General features: G+C 43.7%; 1 protein-coding gene across 6 annotated transcripts in view; it reads left to right on the top strand.

Annotated features, from left to right (window-relative positions):
- The window catches only part of TMEM94 (transmembrane protein 94), a 201,269-nt gene that overhangs the window by 37,209 nt on the left and 145,784 nt on the right, over positions 1-18,276 (top strand). For 5 of the 6 annotated variants that reach the window (XR_013213349.1, XM_077251723.1, XM_077251725.1 and 2 more), the window contains exons 5-6: positions 4,920-5,056; positions 17,098-17,300. Coding sequence is in view for 5 of the 6 variants with exons in the window: in XM_077251723.1 (XP_077107838.1) it covers positions 4,920-5,056; positions 17,098-17,300 (340 nt within the window). In the remaining variant the exon portion in view is untranslated. The remainder of the gene's footprint in view (positions 1-4,919; positions 5,057-17,097; positions 17,301-18,276) is intronic. The other variant, XM_077251726.1, reaches the window with a different exon arrangement.

Genomic DNA, 18,276 nt, shown 5'->3' with positions numbered 1-18,276 from the left:
TGAGGAGAACATAATTTTACCTCTATACAAGTCACTAGTGCGACCACACTTAGAATACTGTGCACAGTTCTGGTCTCCGGTGTATAAGAAAGACATAGCTGAACTGGAGCGGGTGCAGAGAAGAGCGACCAAGGTTATTAGAGGACTAGGGGGTCTGCAATACCAAGATAGGTTATTACACTTGGGGCTATTTAGTTTGGAAAAACGAAGACTAAGGGGTGATCTTACGTTAATGTATAAATATATGAGGGGACAGTACAAAGACCTTTCTGCTGATCTTTTTAATCATAGACCGGTGACAGGGACAAGGGGGCATCCTCTACGTCTGGAGGAAAAAAGGTTTAAGCATAATAACAGACGCGGATTCTTTACTGTAAGAGCAGTGAGACTATGGAACTCTCTGCCATATGATGTTGTAATGAGTGACTCTTTGCTTCAATTTAAGAGGGGACTGGATACCTTTCTGGAAAAGTATAATATTACAGGGTATATATATTAGATTCCTTGATAAGGCGTTGATCCAGGGAACTAGTCTGATTGCCGTATGTGGGGTCGGGAAGGAATTTTTTTCCCCATGATGGAGCTTACTCTTACCACATGGGTTTTTTTTGCCTTCCCCTGGATCAACATGTTAGGGCATGCTAGGCTATGGGTTGAACTAGATGGACTTAAAGTCTTCCTTCAACCTTAATAACTATGTAACTATGTAACTATGTTTGGGGTTATCGGCAGAGTCTTTAAAAAGTAACCAGACTCGGGAAGACGTAACAGTTGGACTGGCAAATTCCGTCATGTTGGTGTTACGGGGAACGTTGCCTGCCTTCTGTCTGCAGCCACCACACTGCTTCTTCCTGCCTGAAGGCGTGCTGCGCCTCGTTCCCCCTGTGTTCTGCTGTCCTCACTCTGCATGTCCTCCTGCCAGGTTGGGTCAATTACTACACTGTGTTCCAAATTACTATGCTATAAAAGAGTTTAGGAGTGATAAGGTTAGAATTTTTTTGTTTGTCATTTAAACTCATTGATGGTGATGTGTGTCAGGGCTCTTTATATCACTGAAAGCATTTGCAGATACCTGTGCAAATTAGTTTGGCAGGTGTGTCCAAATAAAGGCAAGACTACTTAAGAAGGCTGTTCCACATTATTAAGCAGCCTACATTTTTTGCCAAAATGGGAAAGAAAAAGGATGTGTCGGCTGCTGAGAAGCAACAAATTGTGGAGCATTTAGGTCAAGGCATGACTACAAAAAACATTGCCAAGACACTTCATCGTGATCATCGCACAATCAAGAAGTATGTAGCTGATTCCCAGCCCACACGTGTGCGTGCTGATAAGGAAAAATTGAGGACTCTTTCCAACAGGCAATTGCGTAAGGTTAAAAGAGCAGCTGCAAAAATGCCTTGTCATAGCAGCAGACAAGTTTTTGAAGCTGCTGGTGCCTCCAACATCCCCAGAACAACAAGATGCAGGGTCCTTCAGAGGTTTGCAGCTGTGCGTAAGCCATCCTGTCGACGACCTCTATCCATTGCACACAAGCAGAAACGGCTCCAGTGGGCCAAATGATACATGAAGACTGACTTCCAAACTGTTTTGTTCACCGATAAGTGCCGTGCAACGCTCGATGGTCCAGATGGATGGAGTGGAGGATGGCTGGTTGATGGACACCCCATGAAAACACGACTAAGGCGCCAACAAGGAGGAGGTGGAGTAATGTTTTGGGCTGGAATCATGGGGAGAGGGATTGTCGGCCCCTTTATGATCCCTGAAGGCGTAAAGATGAACTCCATAATCTATGTGGAGTTTCTAAAACAACACTTCCTGCCATGGTTCAAGAGGAAGAACCGTGCTTTCCGCAGCAAGATCATTTTCATGCATGATAATGCACCGTCTCATGCTGCAAAAAACACATCTGCATCTCTGGCTGCTATGGGCATAAAAGAGGACAAACTTATGGTGTGGCCACCATCTTCCCCTGACCTCAACCCCATTGAGAACCTCTGGAGCATCATCAAAAGGAGTGTCTATGATGGCGGGAGGCAGTTCACATCTAAGCAACAGCTCTGGGAGGGTATTCTGTCCACATGCAAAACAATTGAAGCAGAAACCATCCAAAAACTGACAAATTCAATGGACGAGAGAGTTCAGAAGCTTCTTTCGAACAAGGGGTCCTATATGCAAATGTAACATCACATAGAAAAAAGTTTTCACTTGAAAACTGTTTGATTTCATTTTGTAATAAGCTGATAAAGCTTATAACTTCACCATTGACCATTTTTTTGTTAAAAATAAAAAAAAGGTTGAAAACTCTGCTGTGCATAATAATTTGGAACATGCATTTTGAGTGTTTATTTTTTTTAAAAAGATACTGTTTTCATAGGCAGTTTGTTCCAAAACATTGCAGTTATACTAGAATAGTAGATGACTGGAAAATAACAATGACTGCAATTCAGATTGGTAATTTAGAGAAAATATGACAATTTTATTTGCATAATAATTTGGAACACAGTGTATATCATCCACCACCTCATCTTCCACTTCCGCACCCTGGTCCTCCTCCTGACTTTCTGGCAATTGTGGCTCCTCATCGTCCACCTCTTGTGACCGTGGCTGCACAAATATTTGGTCATCACTACATGGAATCTCATCTTGCCCCGCTTCAAGTGGACCGGGCGAGAGGGGCTAATCTATAATTGGAAAAGTGAATAGGCCTTCGGAGTGTCCAAGTGTGGGATAAGTTGTCTCCGGGCACTCGGCATGGTGGGAAGAAGGAGGATCAGGGTGAGGAATATGCGGTCCAGACTCACGGCTACTCAGACCTGACCGTGTGGAAGACAGGGTGCTGGTGGTGGTGGCCAAGTAACTGGAAGTATTATCCCTATCCAACCTTTTCACACTGCTCTGGCTTCAATAGTGCTGTCTTGCTACGGTCCCCTAGGACTCATCAGGAGCATGCCCAGGCGTTGTAGGGAGGTCATACAGACAAGTGGAGGCCACAGACTACTGAACATCATTTCCTTGTCTTGAGGCATTTCCACTGAAGTTGGGTCAGCCTGTAACTTCATTTTCCACTTTGATTTTAAGCATCATTTCAACTCAAGAACCTTTCGCCCCATTCAAAATAAAACAATAAAAATAAATTCAAACATACACATATTTGGTATCGCTGCGTTCAGAATCGCCCGATCTATCATTTAAAAAAAGGATTCACCTGATTGCTAAACTGCGTAGTGAGAAAAAAAGTCAAAATGTCAGAATTACTTTTTTTTGGTTGCCGCGACATAGCATTAAAATGCAATAACAGGCGATCAAAAGATCGTATCCGCACCAAAATGGTATCGTTAAAAACGTCCGCTCGGCATGCAAAAAATAAGCCCTCACCCAACCCGAGATCACAAAAATGGAGACGCTACGGGAATCGGAATATGGCGCAATTTTTTTTTTTTTTTTTACAAAGTTTGAATTTTTTTTTACCACTTGGATAAAAAAAGAACCTAGACATGTTTGGTGTCTATGAATGACCTGGAGAATCATAATGGCAGGTCAGTTTTAGCATTTAGTGAACCTAGTAAAAAAAAGCCAAGCAAAAAACAAGTTTGGGATTGCACCTTTTTTGCAATTTTACCGTACTTGGAATTTTTTTCCTGTTTTCTAGTACAAGACATGGTAAAACCAATGGTGTCGTTCAAAAGTAAAACTCGTTCTGCAAAAACAAAGTCCTCACATGGCCATATTGATGGAAAAATAAAAAAGTTATGTCTCTGGAAAGAAGGGGAGCAAAAAACAAAAACGCAAAAACGCAAAAAGTTTTGGGGCTTAAGTGGTTAATTTGAGGGTGCCGACAATTTTTGTCTGGCCCATTTTTGGGGTTTTGTGTAAAATAATATCCCAATTTGTTTTTTGTTTTTTTTTGTGTTGTTCCATTACACACAAAGGAAATAAGTGTGTAATTGCAATCATTTTCTGGGAGAAATACTTAATTTTCTGGAATAATTTGAAGGGTGCCAACACTTTCAGCCATGACTGTATGTGTATCATGTACTAATAAATCCAGTGACTCACATGTGACCATCTTTCTAAACAAAGTACCGGTAATTAATTTTGCCTTTTCCTCTCCATTTAACCCAGACCGACATGACAATTTTTCTATCCACATCTTTTCTACGTACAATGTTGCGCACAGACATCTTTGGCTTATTGCTTTTCCAGCACCTTCTCCACTCTTCTCCCCCTTTGCAGAAACTATGTGTCTATTAACAATAGACACGCTATAAGCAATTCATTTCTATATTTCTAACCGCTGCAACATTTAGGAAGTCACTTCTCAGCTAGTACAGCTTGGAGCTCATGCACAGAGCACTGTTTGACCCCAGCCTATACCAGTTTACAGATCCCCTAATGGTCACATCATGTAGACTATCATTTACAGATATACTGTATGTGTGGAAGAACATGGGAACAGAGCGTTGTAACCTTATCAATGTTTTGGGGGAAATGCTCCAAGTCTTTGATGCTGCAGGTTTCACCAAAGGGGCTTTTAGGGTTTACAAGAACTGAGCAGTGGATGGTATGAAGAGCAACCTCAGCATGATGGGCCATCCTTTTGTTCTCACTTCTAGACAGTAATATAAATGTACACTTTTTTAGCCAGGAATTTCACAGCATAATTTCCATTAATAATCAATGGATGTAAAATTGTAGCGTTTATTTCTGTTGAAATCCTTAAAGCAAGAACCAATTGGTTCATGGAGTGGTCTGACTGGTTCCTAAACTCTACATTAGTTTGTCCATCTCTAAAAACTAAACCTATAATTAATTATACCCAAGAAATTAGTCATTAGTTGCTGACCTCAGGGTCATGTTTCTGAGAAAATATATTAATCATTGAACTTTTTAATTTTTGTTTTCATCCTCATCTCTTCTAGCCAGGGGGCAGAGGTGGGTAACGCGTGCGCCTTATTGCTGTTGCTCCTTCTCGACTTGTTTTTAATGAGACGCTTTGAAAGGTTAAAGGACAGAGAAGTGAGCAGGAGACTGCGGAGCATCATTAAACAGATTGATGGTAAGTTATTTTTATGTCCATAGCAGTCTTTACTTTCTGTGTATGCTACTGCTCTGATTTACAAAGCCACACTGTTGGCCACAAACAGGACCTGTCAGTGTGCTGGAATGGTTCAGGAAAATAGCTTGTGCAGCGATGGCAGCAATATGGAGAGAAATGCTGGATAAAAAGCGCAAGAGAGTCCTATCCAAGCAGTATAGAGGAAACAAAGGGTAAATGTGAGGTTGTGTGCGATGCAACCACTAGAAGCACATGAATTGCTTCCACAGAATTGTATATGAATTATGCCAGGGAAGGTGGAAGCATCCTGCTCTGCTTGATAACAATGACAATCCAAGACAAGAATGGAGGAATGGTGGTTTAATGTCAACACGTTTCAGAGTCACTTCAGCTGCTTCTTCAAGACAACCTTCCGTGGTTGTACTGAGGAAGGAGTCAGAGTGACTCTGAAACACGATGACATTAAATCACCATTCCTTCATTCTTATCTTGGATCGTCATTGTTATTCAGCAGCGCCGGATGCTTCCATCTTCCCTGGCATAATTAACATGAAGAAAAAGTCTCAACTGTCAATAGTGTGAAACCCCATTAAGTGAAGATCAATTACGGTATATGATTTCTAAAAAAAAACAAGCGTGTTCACAATTTTCAAGAACTCTTGACAGTAAATGGAAACATTCTTGTAAAAAGGTCATCCTGATCATGTCCTCACAACTCTTTAATCTAAAAAAAATATGTAAAGGACCTTCCTGTGTGAGTGGGACCTGTCATGTTGAACATGGTATAGAGCAGGAAACGCTGACCTGATTGATATTTAGATTTCTAGACAAAGGTTCAGTAAACTGTTTAGGAGTCCAGTGGGTCAACCTTTTCAGCGACTGACAACCTTGCCTCTTTTACTGTGCATGCAAAGATAGTAGTCAAATGCCAAGTATGCCTGCCCACTGGACTCCTCGGCATAGAAAGGAAGGATTTCTATGACAAGTTATAATGTACCTTATCACACAACACTATCAGTGTTTTTGGTTCCTCCTGTCTATATCATACTGCCCAAAGATTCAACTGTTCGATCTACGTGACAGGTTCTCATTGTGGGATAACAACTTCATCGTCCCTGGTATACTGAACACCGGGTTCTATTTTCCAGTGGTTGTTTTTTTTCTCATCTGGATGTATACTGTGGAATGCCCTAAAGGGATATGTTTTTCCTCTTACTCCATGCCAGTTGTGGGTTGTTGGCTAGGAACAATAGCTGGCACTGGCTCTCTTGAATTTGTAAAACACGAGTCTTACTGTTATTATACCTGGTACAGTAAATGGAACTTTTTTCATTGCCACAAAGGGTGCCTCATTGCCAAGGGTGCTAATACATCCCTGATGTCTTCTGCTTGTATGGAAACTATAATTGTATAGATCACATTTATACAGGTGGAGCTTGTATCCGATAAATGCAGGATAGACATAAGTTGTGTGTTTCCTGCCCCTATGTCACCCCCCCATACCTTGTCTTTGCTGTTCTCTGGAAAGCTAATGGATCATATTTCATTAGTCTCATCATCTTTTCAGTAAACCTTGTGTCATATTCCTACACAGGATAGGAACCACAACTCCTTCGTCAAACCGGAAGGCCAATTATTTGAGGTCTTGCTCTTTTTATGCTACGTTCACATTTGCGTTGTTGGGCGCAGCGACGCGACGCAACCAACAACGCATGTACACAACGCAGCGTTTTGCGACGCATGCTTTGTCATAAGATCCTACAGATCGGGACTTTCGGCGCAGGGAAAACGTTACAAGTAGCGTCCCCTGCGCCCTTTCTTGTGCGTCTATATGACGCATGCGTCGTAAAACGCAGTACAACGCATACCGGCGCATGTCCATGCGCCCCCCATGTTAAAGATAGGGGCGCATGACGTATGCGTCGACGACGCTGCGCCCAACAACGCAAATGTGAACGTAGCCTTAGCTGCATTGTTATGCACATTTAATGCTACTTGCACACTTACAGTGGGGGAAATAAGTATTTGATCCCTTGCTGATTTTGTAAGTTTGCCCACTGACAGACGTGAACCGTCTATAATTTTAAGGGTAGGTTAATTTTAACATTGAGAGATAGAATATCAAAAATAAAATCCAGAAAATCACATTGTATAAATTACATAGGTTTATTTGCATTTTGCAGTGAGAAATAAGTATTTGATCCCTCTGGCAAACACGACGTAATACTTCGTGGCAAAACCCTTGTTGGCAAGCACAGTAGTCAGATGTTTTTTGTAGTTGATGATGAGGTTGATGAATTTTGGTCTACTCCTCCTCGCAGATCATCTCTAAATGATTAAGATTTTGAGGCTGTCACTTGGCAACTTGGAGCTTCAACTCCCTCCATAGGTTTTCTATGGTATTAAGGTCTGGAGACTGGCTAGGCCACTTCTTGACCTTAATGTGCTTCTTTCTCTAGTCACCTTCCACAACAGCATAGGAGGTTGTCTCCACGCCCTAATGGGGGACAAGAAGCAAAAAGAGCTTAAAAGCCGCTCCCACCTCCTACTCACCAGTGTCTTTCCTGTCCCCCATGGAGCACGGAGAGGTTTTTTGTTCTCTCGTATGCTGTGTGGCCAGCGCCGCAGTATACCTGTCTCTTGTACAGAAGCCAGGCAGTGGTGGTCGTGGGCTCCGCTCTCCTCCTCCATGATGCTCCCGTCTCCTTGCTTTGTAGTGGATTCAGGACCTCCTGGCCCTCCCCTCCTGCACTCCCGCTGGAGGTAAAGTGGGCCAGTGATCCCCATAGCCGGAGGCCTCCCTGAGCTCTCCGGCTTCTTTTTCCTCTATGCACTCCATTCAGCGCGACCCAGAAGTGACGTCATACCACGCGCGAGTCACTTGCGGGGTTTGCTTTCCACAGTGGATCGATGTGCTTCCGAGTTTGGCTTTCTGCAGCCTCCCGGCTCACGAATGGTGTGCAGAGCACGCTGACCTTGGTGACGCCTGCTCAGGACCCGGAGGGGGAGGAGGGAAAATCTGCCAGAAGACACCTCAAGGTAAGGCTAATGCCTGCAGTATGGATGGTGTGTCTGCTTCCTGCCCTGCACCTGCAGAGCCCAGCACTGCCCCAGCCTCAGTAAGTCTGTGGAGAGAGGTGGGTCCTAGCTCGTAGACCTGGGTACAGTACTGTAGTTGGGTCTCTTTAGTTATACTTCTCCCCCTCTTTTTCTAGGGAGACAAGTCTGCCCACAAAAGACCCTACTATAAAGGTTCCTAGATGTTTCATCTGCAATAAAAAGCTTTCCTCTCTCTGGGAGAAGAAGCTATGTCAGGAGTGTACAGGTAAAGTGGTCAGGGCTGAGCATCCTTCACTCCTGGATGAAATACATACCCTTGTCAAGCAGGAGGTCCAGTCCTCCTTGGCCGCTTTTACACCTCCACCTCCTTCTCCGAGACCATCTCCCCCTAAGAAGAGAAAGATCCAAATTGAGGATTGTGACTCTGATTCTGAAGGCTCTTGTGACTCTGCTTCGAAAAAATGGGAGGAAGCTTCGGAGGCTGAGAAATATCTTTTCTACGCAGAATATATGGAGGAGGTAGTTTGTGTAGTCTGTAGCACTATGCGTTTGGAGGAGGAACAGGTTCCCCAAACAATTCAGGACGAAATGTTTGGAGGATTAAAAGCAGGAAAACAGATTGGTTTCCCGGTCCATGAAAACATCCTGAAAATGATCTCTCAGGAGTGGGAGTCCCCAGAGAAGCGGCTGAGCACCCCCTCGGAGCTTAAACATAGGTTCCCTCTGGAAGGTGAATCAGTTAGTTGGGATATTCCTAAAGTGGATGTGCAGGTGGCAAGAGTACCACTCCCCTTTGAGGAGAGGTTCCCTACTCTTCGGGCAGCCATTTCTGTCCTGTGCTCCATAAATTCTTGCATTCAGTCAGTGCCTTGGGCTCAGGCCCACTCCAGGGTCCTACAGTCTCATATTCTCAGGAGCTGGAACAGGAATCCCATCTCACTGAACAGGAGAATTCAGACTCCAGGCTGAGTAAAGGCTTCCCTGGCTTGGCGGTTGAGCCACGAAAATCTACACAGGGGTATAGCCTGGTTCCAAAAGCCTCTAGTCACAGTAACAACTGACGCCAGCAAGAGAGGCTGGGGTGTTGTAGTATCCCATACTCCTTTCCAGGGACTCTAGAGTCCAGAGACAAGTGGCAGGTTTTCCAACTTCAGAGAGCTGAGGGCAGTGGAGGAGGCCCTTCTTGCAGCAGACAACCTAGTCATTGGCTGTCACGTCAGGGTATAGGGTCATTCCATGTCAAGTGGACCAGTGGTCCCCACTCGACCTTCTCCGATTTTGCTGAAAATTTATAAGGATGTACATATATGTTTGAAAAGAGGTTCTGTAAATTTTTAGGGCCAGATCTCAAATACATTGGGCACTGTTGACCTTTCACTGGAGGTTCCACCAAGCCTGCGGCTTCAGCTAAGAGGATTTTGCAAACTTTGGCACATAGCCATTAGAGTTCTATACTGGCTATGATGCTGAAATTTGGCATACTAGCTCAACTTTTGCTGCTAAACACCATAAAATTATTACCGGCTATGACAAAACAATATTTTGGCCGGAATTTTGTGTCAAAGTAGCTTGAAAAACGCGTCGCATAAAATTTATGCCAAACTTTGCCCATATATAACTCAAGACCAAAAACCAATAGTAACTGGTGCTTTGCCCTGTACACCAAACATCTACATGACTTTGCATTGCTGCAATATCACGGTCAAAGCATATGTACCGTATATACTCGAGGATAAGCCGACCCGAGTATAAGCCGACCCCCCTAATTTTGCCACAAAAAACTGGGAAAACTTATTGACTCGAGTATAAGCCTAGGGTGGAAAATGCAGCAGCTACCGGTGAATTTCAAAAATAAAAATAGATGCTCCATATCATTCATTATTGCCCCATAGATGCTCCATATAAAGCTGTGCCATATATAATGCTCCATACCATTGATTATTGCCCCATATATTATCCATATATAGCTGTGCCATATAGAATGCTCTGCACCGTTCATTATGGCCCCATAGATGCTCCATATAAAGCTGTGCTTCATATACAATGCTCTGCACCGTTCAGTTTGGCCCCATAGATGCTCATTATAAATCTGTGCCCTATATGCTCTGCACCGTTCAGTTTGGCCCCATAGATGCTCATTATAAAGCTGTGCCATATATGCTCTGCACCGTTCAGTTTGGCCCCATAGATGCTCATTATAAAGCTGTGCTATATATGCTCTGCACCGTTCAGTTTGGCCCCATAGATGCTCCTTATAAATCTGTTCCCTATATGCTCTGCACTGTTCAGTTTGGCCCCATAGATGCTCCTTATATAGCTGTGCCCTATATGCTCTGCACCGTTCAGTTTGGCCCCATAGATGCTCATTATAAAGCTGCCCCATATGGAATGCTCTGCAGCGTTCAGTTTGGCCCCATAGATGCTCCACATAAATCTGTGCCATATATAACGCTGCTGCTGCAATAAAAAAAACAAAACACATACTCACCTTTCTTGCTTGTAGCTCCCCAGCGTCCGGTCCCGGCGTCTCTCAGCACTGACTGATCAGGCAGAGGGCACCGCGCACACTATATGCGTCATCGCGCCTTCTGACCTGAACAGTCAGAGCGGAGAGACGTCGGGAAGATGGAGCGGCGCCCGGCGTGTGGATCGTGGACAGGTAAATATGCGATACTTACCTGCTCCCGGCGTCCCACTCCTTCCCCCGGACAGCTGGTCTCCGGGTGCCGCAGCCTCTTCCTCTATCAGCGGTCACCGGCACCGCTGATTAGAGAAATGAATATGCGGCTCCACCCCTATGGGAGTGGAGTCCATATTCATAAGTTTAATGAGCGCTGAACAGGGGAAGAGCTGAGGCACCCGGAGACCGTGGGACTGCAGGGGGAGCGCCAGGAGCGCCGGGACTAGGTAAGTAAGCCTCATCGCCCTCTCCCCCTCACCCGCAGACCCTGCCACAGACCGTGACTCGAGTATAAGCCGAGAGGTGCACTTTCAGCCCAAAAATTTGGGCTGAAAATCTCGGCTTATACTCGAGTATATACGGTATTTGTGGAAATATTCACACCCACATATGATGAAAAACTTAAAAAAATGAATTTTACCTATTTTTAGGTCAAATTTCTCAAAAAGGGTACCCCTAAAATATATTAATTCTGATATCATTAGAAAGAGCACATTTTTCTCTACAAGGATCATTGGTTTTTTTTTTTTGGAGTCTCTCAGTTTAAGAAATGAAAAATGCCACTGAACATGGTGTTATTTATTAATACGCAATGAATAGTAACTGCACTATTCAAACCCTTGCGTTGGTCCATGGTGGTTATACCATAACCAATTCCCTAAGAATTGGTATTATAATCCTATTAAGAATTGTAATAATGCTGTCTTTCGAGAATTGGCAGCCCCATCGCCTAGGAGCCATGGCCGATAGCCGTGCAAGGCGAGCCTCGGGCAGTCTCTTTATCGCAGGTTCCGGAGCCTAAGGGTGGGTGTCTTTGCCTAGGATCCCAAGCCTAATATTGGGTATCTTTTGTTGGTTCCCAAGCCATAATGTTCGGTCTAAGTGGTCTGGAATTGTTGCTGAATTTGCAACATAATCGGTTCAGAGAAGCTGTATTGTTGGCCCATTGCTGTCCAAAAAGGTCCAAATCTTGACATTGGCACCTAAAAGTTGGTCCATTAAGGCTATATCAGACGAATTCGGTGTCTCTGAACGAATGGTCAAACAAGCTCGAAAGCTTAAATGTGAACATGGGATCTTAGCCTTACCTAGAATGAAGTGTGGCAAGAAAGTTTCTGAGGAAGTGAAGAAAAAGGTGCAGGCATTTTTTGAGGATGAATTCAGTCGAATGTGCCCTGGTAAAAAAGACTATGTATCAGTGCGAATAGTAGGAGAAAAAAAGCAGATGCAAAAGCGACTATTACTGAGCAATATGAGGGAAATGTTTGTTGCCTATCGGGATCGGAATGGCCCTGAAATTGGATTTTCCAAGTTTCGTGAGCTTCGACCAAAGTGGTGCATAACCGTTGGATCTGCTGGAACACATTCCGTTTGTGTGTGTGTGTACCATTCACCAAAATGTCAAACTAATGCTTGCAGCATGCCCAATCAATGATGACTACAAAGAGCTCATATGCAAAATGGTCTGTGGAATTGAATCCAAGGACTGTATGCTTGGCCGTTGTGATAAATGCCCGGGTCCTGAAGTTTTAAAAGAATTTCTAGTCAATGTGTTTGTCAACAGTGACCCTGAAGATATTATTGAGTTCAAACAATGGATTCACACTGATCGAGACACGCTTGATACCAAACAACTGACTATAGAAGATTTCATTGAAGAGTTGGCTTTGAAAATTTGTAAACTTTGTAGCCATCACTACATCGCCAAGCATCAAAGTTGATATCTGAAATCGTTGAAGGAAAATCTGAGACCTGGAGAGCTTGTGATCCTTATGGACTTTGCTGAAAATTACTCATTTATTGTTCAAGATGCCATTCAAGGTTTCCACTGGGAAAATAGTCAAGCTACAGTACACCCATTTGTAATTTACTTCAAGGAGTTAAATGGTGAAGCTGCGCAGAACATCAGCTTGTGCATAATCAGTGATTGCTCACGACATGACACAGTTGCAGTCCACACTATCTTAACAGTAATTTTGGAGTATCTCAAGGCTCTCATCTATGGGATTCGTCATATCCACTACTTCAGCGATGGATCTGCAGCCCAGTACAAAAATTTCAAAAATGTTCTCAACTTGTGCCACCACAATGCTGATTTCAATATCAGCGCTGAATGGAATTTTTTTGGTACCAGTCATGGAATGTCGCCCTGTGATGGGATTGGAGGGACAGCAAAGAGGTTGGCAGCTCGTGCCAGTCTTCAACGCCCAACTGAAAAGCAAATACTGACCCCGGTGGATTTATTCAACTTTTGCAACGAGCAACTGCATGGAATCAAGTTTTTTTTTGTTCCAAAAGAAAAAATTGACGAAATACGGGTAGTTCAAGAGGAAAGGTTCAAAGATGGACATACAATTGCTGGAACAAGAGAAAATCACCAGTTTGTGCCAACTGATGACAAAAAGATTTGCATTTCAAGGGTGTCAAATGACCCATCATCTTTCATTGCCCATGTAGATAGATCTGTCAGATCAGAAATGCCTTTTGTGCCAATTGCAAACCTCCAGCCAGGGCAATACATTGCCTGCATTTACGATAGGAACTGGTGGATTGGAAATATTTTTGAAATTTCAGTCGACGAGCATGATGCATGAATAAATTTTATGCATCCTCATGGACCAGCTAGCTTCTTTCACTGGCCTGCGAGAAATGATTGACTGCTCGGGAATCCAGCATGTATCATTGCAATAATTCCAGCACCAGCTGCAACAGCAATGGGCCGACAATACAGCTTCTCTGAACCGATTATGTTGCAAATTCAGCAACAATTCCAGACCACTTAGACTGAACATTATGGCTTGAGAACCAACAAAAGATACCCAATATTAGGCTTGGGATCCTAGGCAAACACACCCACCCACAGGCTTCGGAACCTGCGATTAAAGAGACTGCCCCAGGCTCGCCTATTCTTAATAGGATTATAATACAAATTCTTAGGGAATTGGTTGTGGTATAACCACCATGGACCAACGCAAGGGTTTGAATAGTGCGGTTACCATTCATTGCGTATTAATAAATAACACCATGTTCAGTGGCATTTTTCATTTCTTAAACTGAGAGACTCCAAAAAAAAAAAGAAAAAAAGATCCTTGTAGAGAAAAATGTGCTCCTTCTAATGATATCAGAATTAATATATTTTAGGGGTACCCTTTTTGAGAAATTTGACCTAAAAATAGGTAAAATTCGTTTTTTTTTAAAGTTTTTCATCATATGTGGGTGTGAATATTTCCACAAATACATATGCTTTGACCGTGATATTGCAGCAATGCAAAGTCATGTAGATGTTTGGTGTACAGGGCAAAGCACCAGTTACTATTGGTTTTTGGTCTTGAGTTATATATGGGCAAAGTTTGGCATAAATTTTATGCGACACGTTTTTCAAGCTACTTTGACACAAAATTGCGGCCAAAATATTGTTTTGTCATAGCCGGTAATAATTTTATGGTGTTTAGCAGCAAAAGTTGAGCTAGTATGCCAAATTTCAGCATCATAGCCATTATAGAACTCTAATGGCTATGTGCCAAAATTTGCAAAATCCTCTTAGCTGAAGCCGCAGGCTTGGTGGAACCTCCAGTGAAAGGTCAACAGTGCCCAATGTATTTGAGATCTGGCCCTAAAAATTTACAGAACCTCTTTTCAAACATATATGTACATCCTTATAAATTTTCAGCAAAGTCGGAGAAGGTAGAGTGGGGACGATTTTTAAAACTGGTCCACTTGATGTGGAATGACCCTATATTCGGACATCACCACCGTAGCCCACCTCAGACATCAGGGGAGCACGAAGTTCGACAGCTTGAAGAACGTATCAAGCTGGATATTTTGTTGGGCCGAAAAACACCTCTCCCTGACGGCAGTCCACCTAAAAGTTTAATCCAACCTCCAGGCAGATTTCCTGAGTCGCCAGGACATACAGCTGGGAGAATGGAGCCTGAACCAGGGAATCTTCCAGATGCTGGTAGCAAGATGGGGTCTGCCAGAGATCGACTTATTCGCCTCAGCCCAAAATGCACAGGTTGAAACCTATTTCTCCCTGAACCCCCGGGACAAGTCCAGGGGGGTGCATGCCCTCGCTCATCATTGGAGCTTCCAGTTAACCTATGTGTTCCCTCCAATTCCGATGCTAGCAAGGACTCTTTGGAAGATCGAGAAGATCAGGTACCAACCATCCTAGTGGCTCCAATGTGGCCAAGAAGGAGCTGGTTCAACCTTATCATCGATTTCCAGATAGTCGGTCCAGTTCAGTTACCACTGGGAACCGACCTCTTGCAGGGACCTCTGCATCATCCGGATGATCTTCAAATGATGAATTTAGCTGCCTGGTTACTGAAGCCCAGATATTGCATGCAATGGGCTTTTCGGACAAAGTAATTTCCACCTTAAAAAAGTCCAGGAAACCAGTCACCAATGCCATTTATAACAAAGTGTGGAAAAAATTTTCATCCTGGTGCATTTCTTACATATCAAATCCATTCCACCCTAATATTTGGCAAATATTGGACTTCTTACAGAAAGGGTTAGAGTTGGGCCTCAGCTAGCGTCGGTGCGCCGCAACGTCGCATAGCGATGTGCAGCGCACGACGCTAGTTAGAAAGTAGCCTAACACTATAGATTGGACTTGCTGTCCAATAGGGATTTAGCCTTTGGCCAGAAAGTTCTTCAGGCCGTTGTCCCTCCCTAGTGGAGAATTGGTTGGTATTCCTCCTATGCTGTCGTGGAAAGTGACTAGAGAAAATAGAATTAGTCTTGCCTGTAATTCGGTTTCTAGGAACCTTCCACGACAGCACTATTTTCCTGCCTATGTTCCTTGGATAATTCCTGGGAATCTAAAGGTAACCAGTGCTATGGTGTTAGTTGTAAGTCACTGACGAGTAGGAGGGGCTTTTAACCTTTCTATGCTTCCTGTCCCCCATTAGGGCGTGGAGACAACCTCCTATGCTGTCGTGGGAGGTTCCTAGAAACCAAATTACTGGTAAGACTAATTCTATTTTTTGAGCCACTCCTTTGTTGTCTTGGCTGTATGTTTTGGATCATTGTCTTGCTGGAAGACCCAGCCACGACCCATTTTTAATGTCCTGGCGGAGGGAATGAGGTGGTCACTCAGGATTTCACGGTACATGGCTCCATCCATTCTCCCATTGATGCGGTGAAGTAGTCCTGTGCCCTTGGCAGAGAAACACCCCCAAAACATAATGTTTCCATCTCCATGATTGACAGTGGAGATGGTATTATTTGGGTCATAGGCAGCATTTCTCTTCCTCCAAACACGGCGATGCCAAAGACCTCAATTTTTGTCTCATCCGACCAAAGAACCTTCTCCCAATCACTCACAGAATCATCCAGGTGTTCATTGGCAAACTTCAGACGGGCCTGCACGTGCTTTCTTGAGCAGGGGGACCTTACGGGCACTGCAGGATTTTAAACCTTTTCGGCGTAATGTGTTACCAATGGTTTTCTTGGTGACTGTGGTCCCAGCTGCCTTGAGATCATTAACATGTTCCCCCCGTGTAGATTTAGGCTGATCTCTCACCTTCCACATTATCAAGGATACCCCACGATGTGAGATTTTGTATGGTGCCTCAGATCGATGTCGATTGACAGTCATTTTGTATTTCTTCCATTTTCTTACTATAGCACCAACAGTTGTCTCCTGCTCACGCAGCATCTTACTTATGGTTTTGTAGCCCATTCCAGCTTTGTGCAGGTCTATGATCTTGTCCCTAACATCCTTGTAAAGCTCTTTGGTCTTGCCCATGTTGTAGAGGTTAGAGTCTGACTGATTATAAAAGACTTCTGTCCACAGACTCAATTAAAGGTGACTATGTAAGACGGCTGTCTTTACTGCAGGTAACGAGTTGGTTAGGAGCGTCTAACTGGTCTGTAGGAGCCAGAACTCTTATTGGTTGGTAGGGGATCAAATACTTATTTCTCACTGTAAATTGCAAATAAATGTATATGATTTATACAATGTGATTTTCTGGATTTTATTTTTGATATTCTGTCTCTCCATGTTAAAATTAGCCTCCCCTTAAAATTATAGACTGTTCATACCTTTGTCAGTGGGCAAACTTACAAAAACAGCAAGGGATCAAATACTTATTTCCCCCACTGTATGTAATGGCTTTTTACAGGTTATGTACAATATAAAATTGTGCAATATGATCCAATGTGGTATTACTGAATAGAATAGACTGGCTTGCTGCCTCGTTTTTTACTGTAAATAAGTAATTTGTAGCTCTTGGAAATGAGCTGAAGCACTAGCCTACTACATCATGTATTTCCATTTACTGTATTGTTGCAGATATACTAAATTGTGGACCGGAACTAATATGGGAGGATACTGTGTATCCTGATCTGTATATGCCATCAGCCCCATCATGGTCTCTTCACTGGGTTTATAGAGATGGGCGACTAGTGAACCTCCCAGTTAGTCTGCTGGTCGATGGCGATGTCATAGCTCTCAGGCCAGGGCAGGAATCATTTGCATCTCTTCGAGGCATGAAGGTAAGTGGGTCAATATAAGCTTTATACCAACGTCAAAATGACTGTGTTCCTGTGATGTTCTATTTAATTTTAATGGAAACTTAAGTATAGAAAGTACACCAAATTTTTACAATTCCATTGCATTGCATTAAAATTGATAATTCTATTAATAATTCCTCCTAATTTGTTCTAGTAGATTAGGCATTTCCTCCACAAAATTCTGGGTCTGACTGCAGGAGAAGACTTCAGGAAACTTTAGGTCTCTATTCTCCATGGCTGCCCCATGATTAGGGCCCAGCCTCTAATTTTTCTAATAATGGATGCTAATTTTTCTTTATCGTTTCATTGGGGAACACGGATAACCATAGATGCGTGCTGCTGTTGCTTGGAGGCTGACACTAGGCAAAAAAAAAAAATTACCGTATATACTCGAGTATAAGCCGACCCGAGTAAAAGCTGAGGCACCCAATTTTGCCATAGAACACTGGGTAAGCCTATTGACTCGAGTATAAGCCGGGTATATATTGTCCCCTCATCCCTATCCCGGTATGCGTGGTTCCCCCGTCCTGTGCTGCTCTGTGTGGCTCCTCCTGTTGTATGCATGGCTCCCTCAGTCCCTTCCTTGTATGCTCGGCTCCCTCGGTCCCATCCTTGAATGCTCGGCTCCACCGGTCCCATCCTTGTATGCATGGCATCCCCTTCATATTCGCCCTCCTCGCTCCGTCGCTGAATGTCCCTGCATCTCCTTTGTCCCAGCGCGGCAGTTCTTCCTATGCTGAGCGGTCACGTGGTACTGCTCATTAAGGTCATGAATATGCGCTCCACGTCTATGGGAGTGGAGTCGCGTCCATATTCATGACCTTTATGAGCGGTAAAGGAACAGGAAAGAGCTGCCGGAGCCAGGAACAGGAAAGAGCTGCCGGAGCCAGGGCAGAGATACAGGGACGAAGATGCAGCGATGGAGGGTGAGTATTGATGTCTTCTGGAAGCTGGCGGC

This window comes from Ranitomeya variabilis, chromosome 4 (assembly GCF_051348905.1).
Source record: "Ranitomeya variabilis isolate aRanVar5 chromosome 4, aRanVar5.hap1, whole genome shotgun sequence".
Lineage (NCBI taxonomy): Eukaryota > Metazoa > Chordata > Amphibia > Anura > Dendrobatidae > Ranitomeya > Ranitomeya variabilis.
Note: the sequence above shows the minus strand (reverse complement) of the source record. Positions and strands in the feature narration are given on the sequence as shown.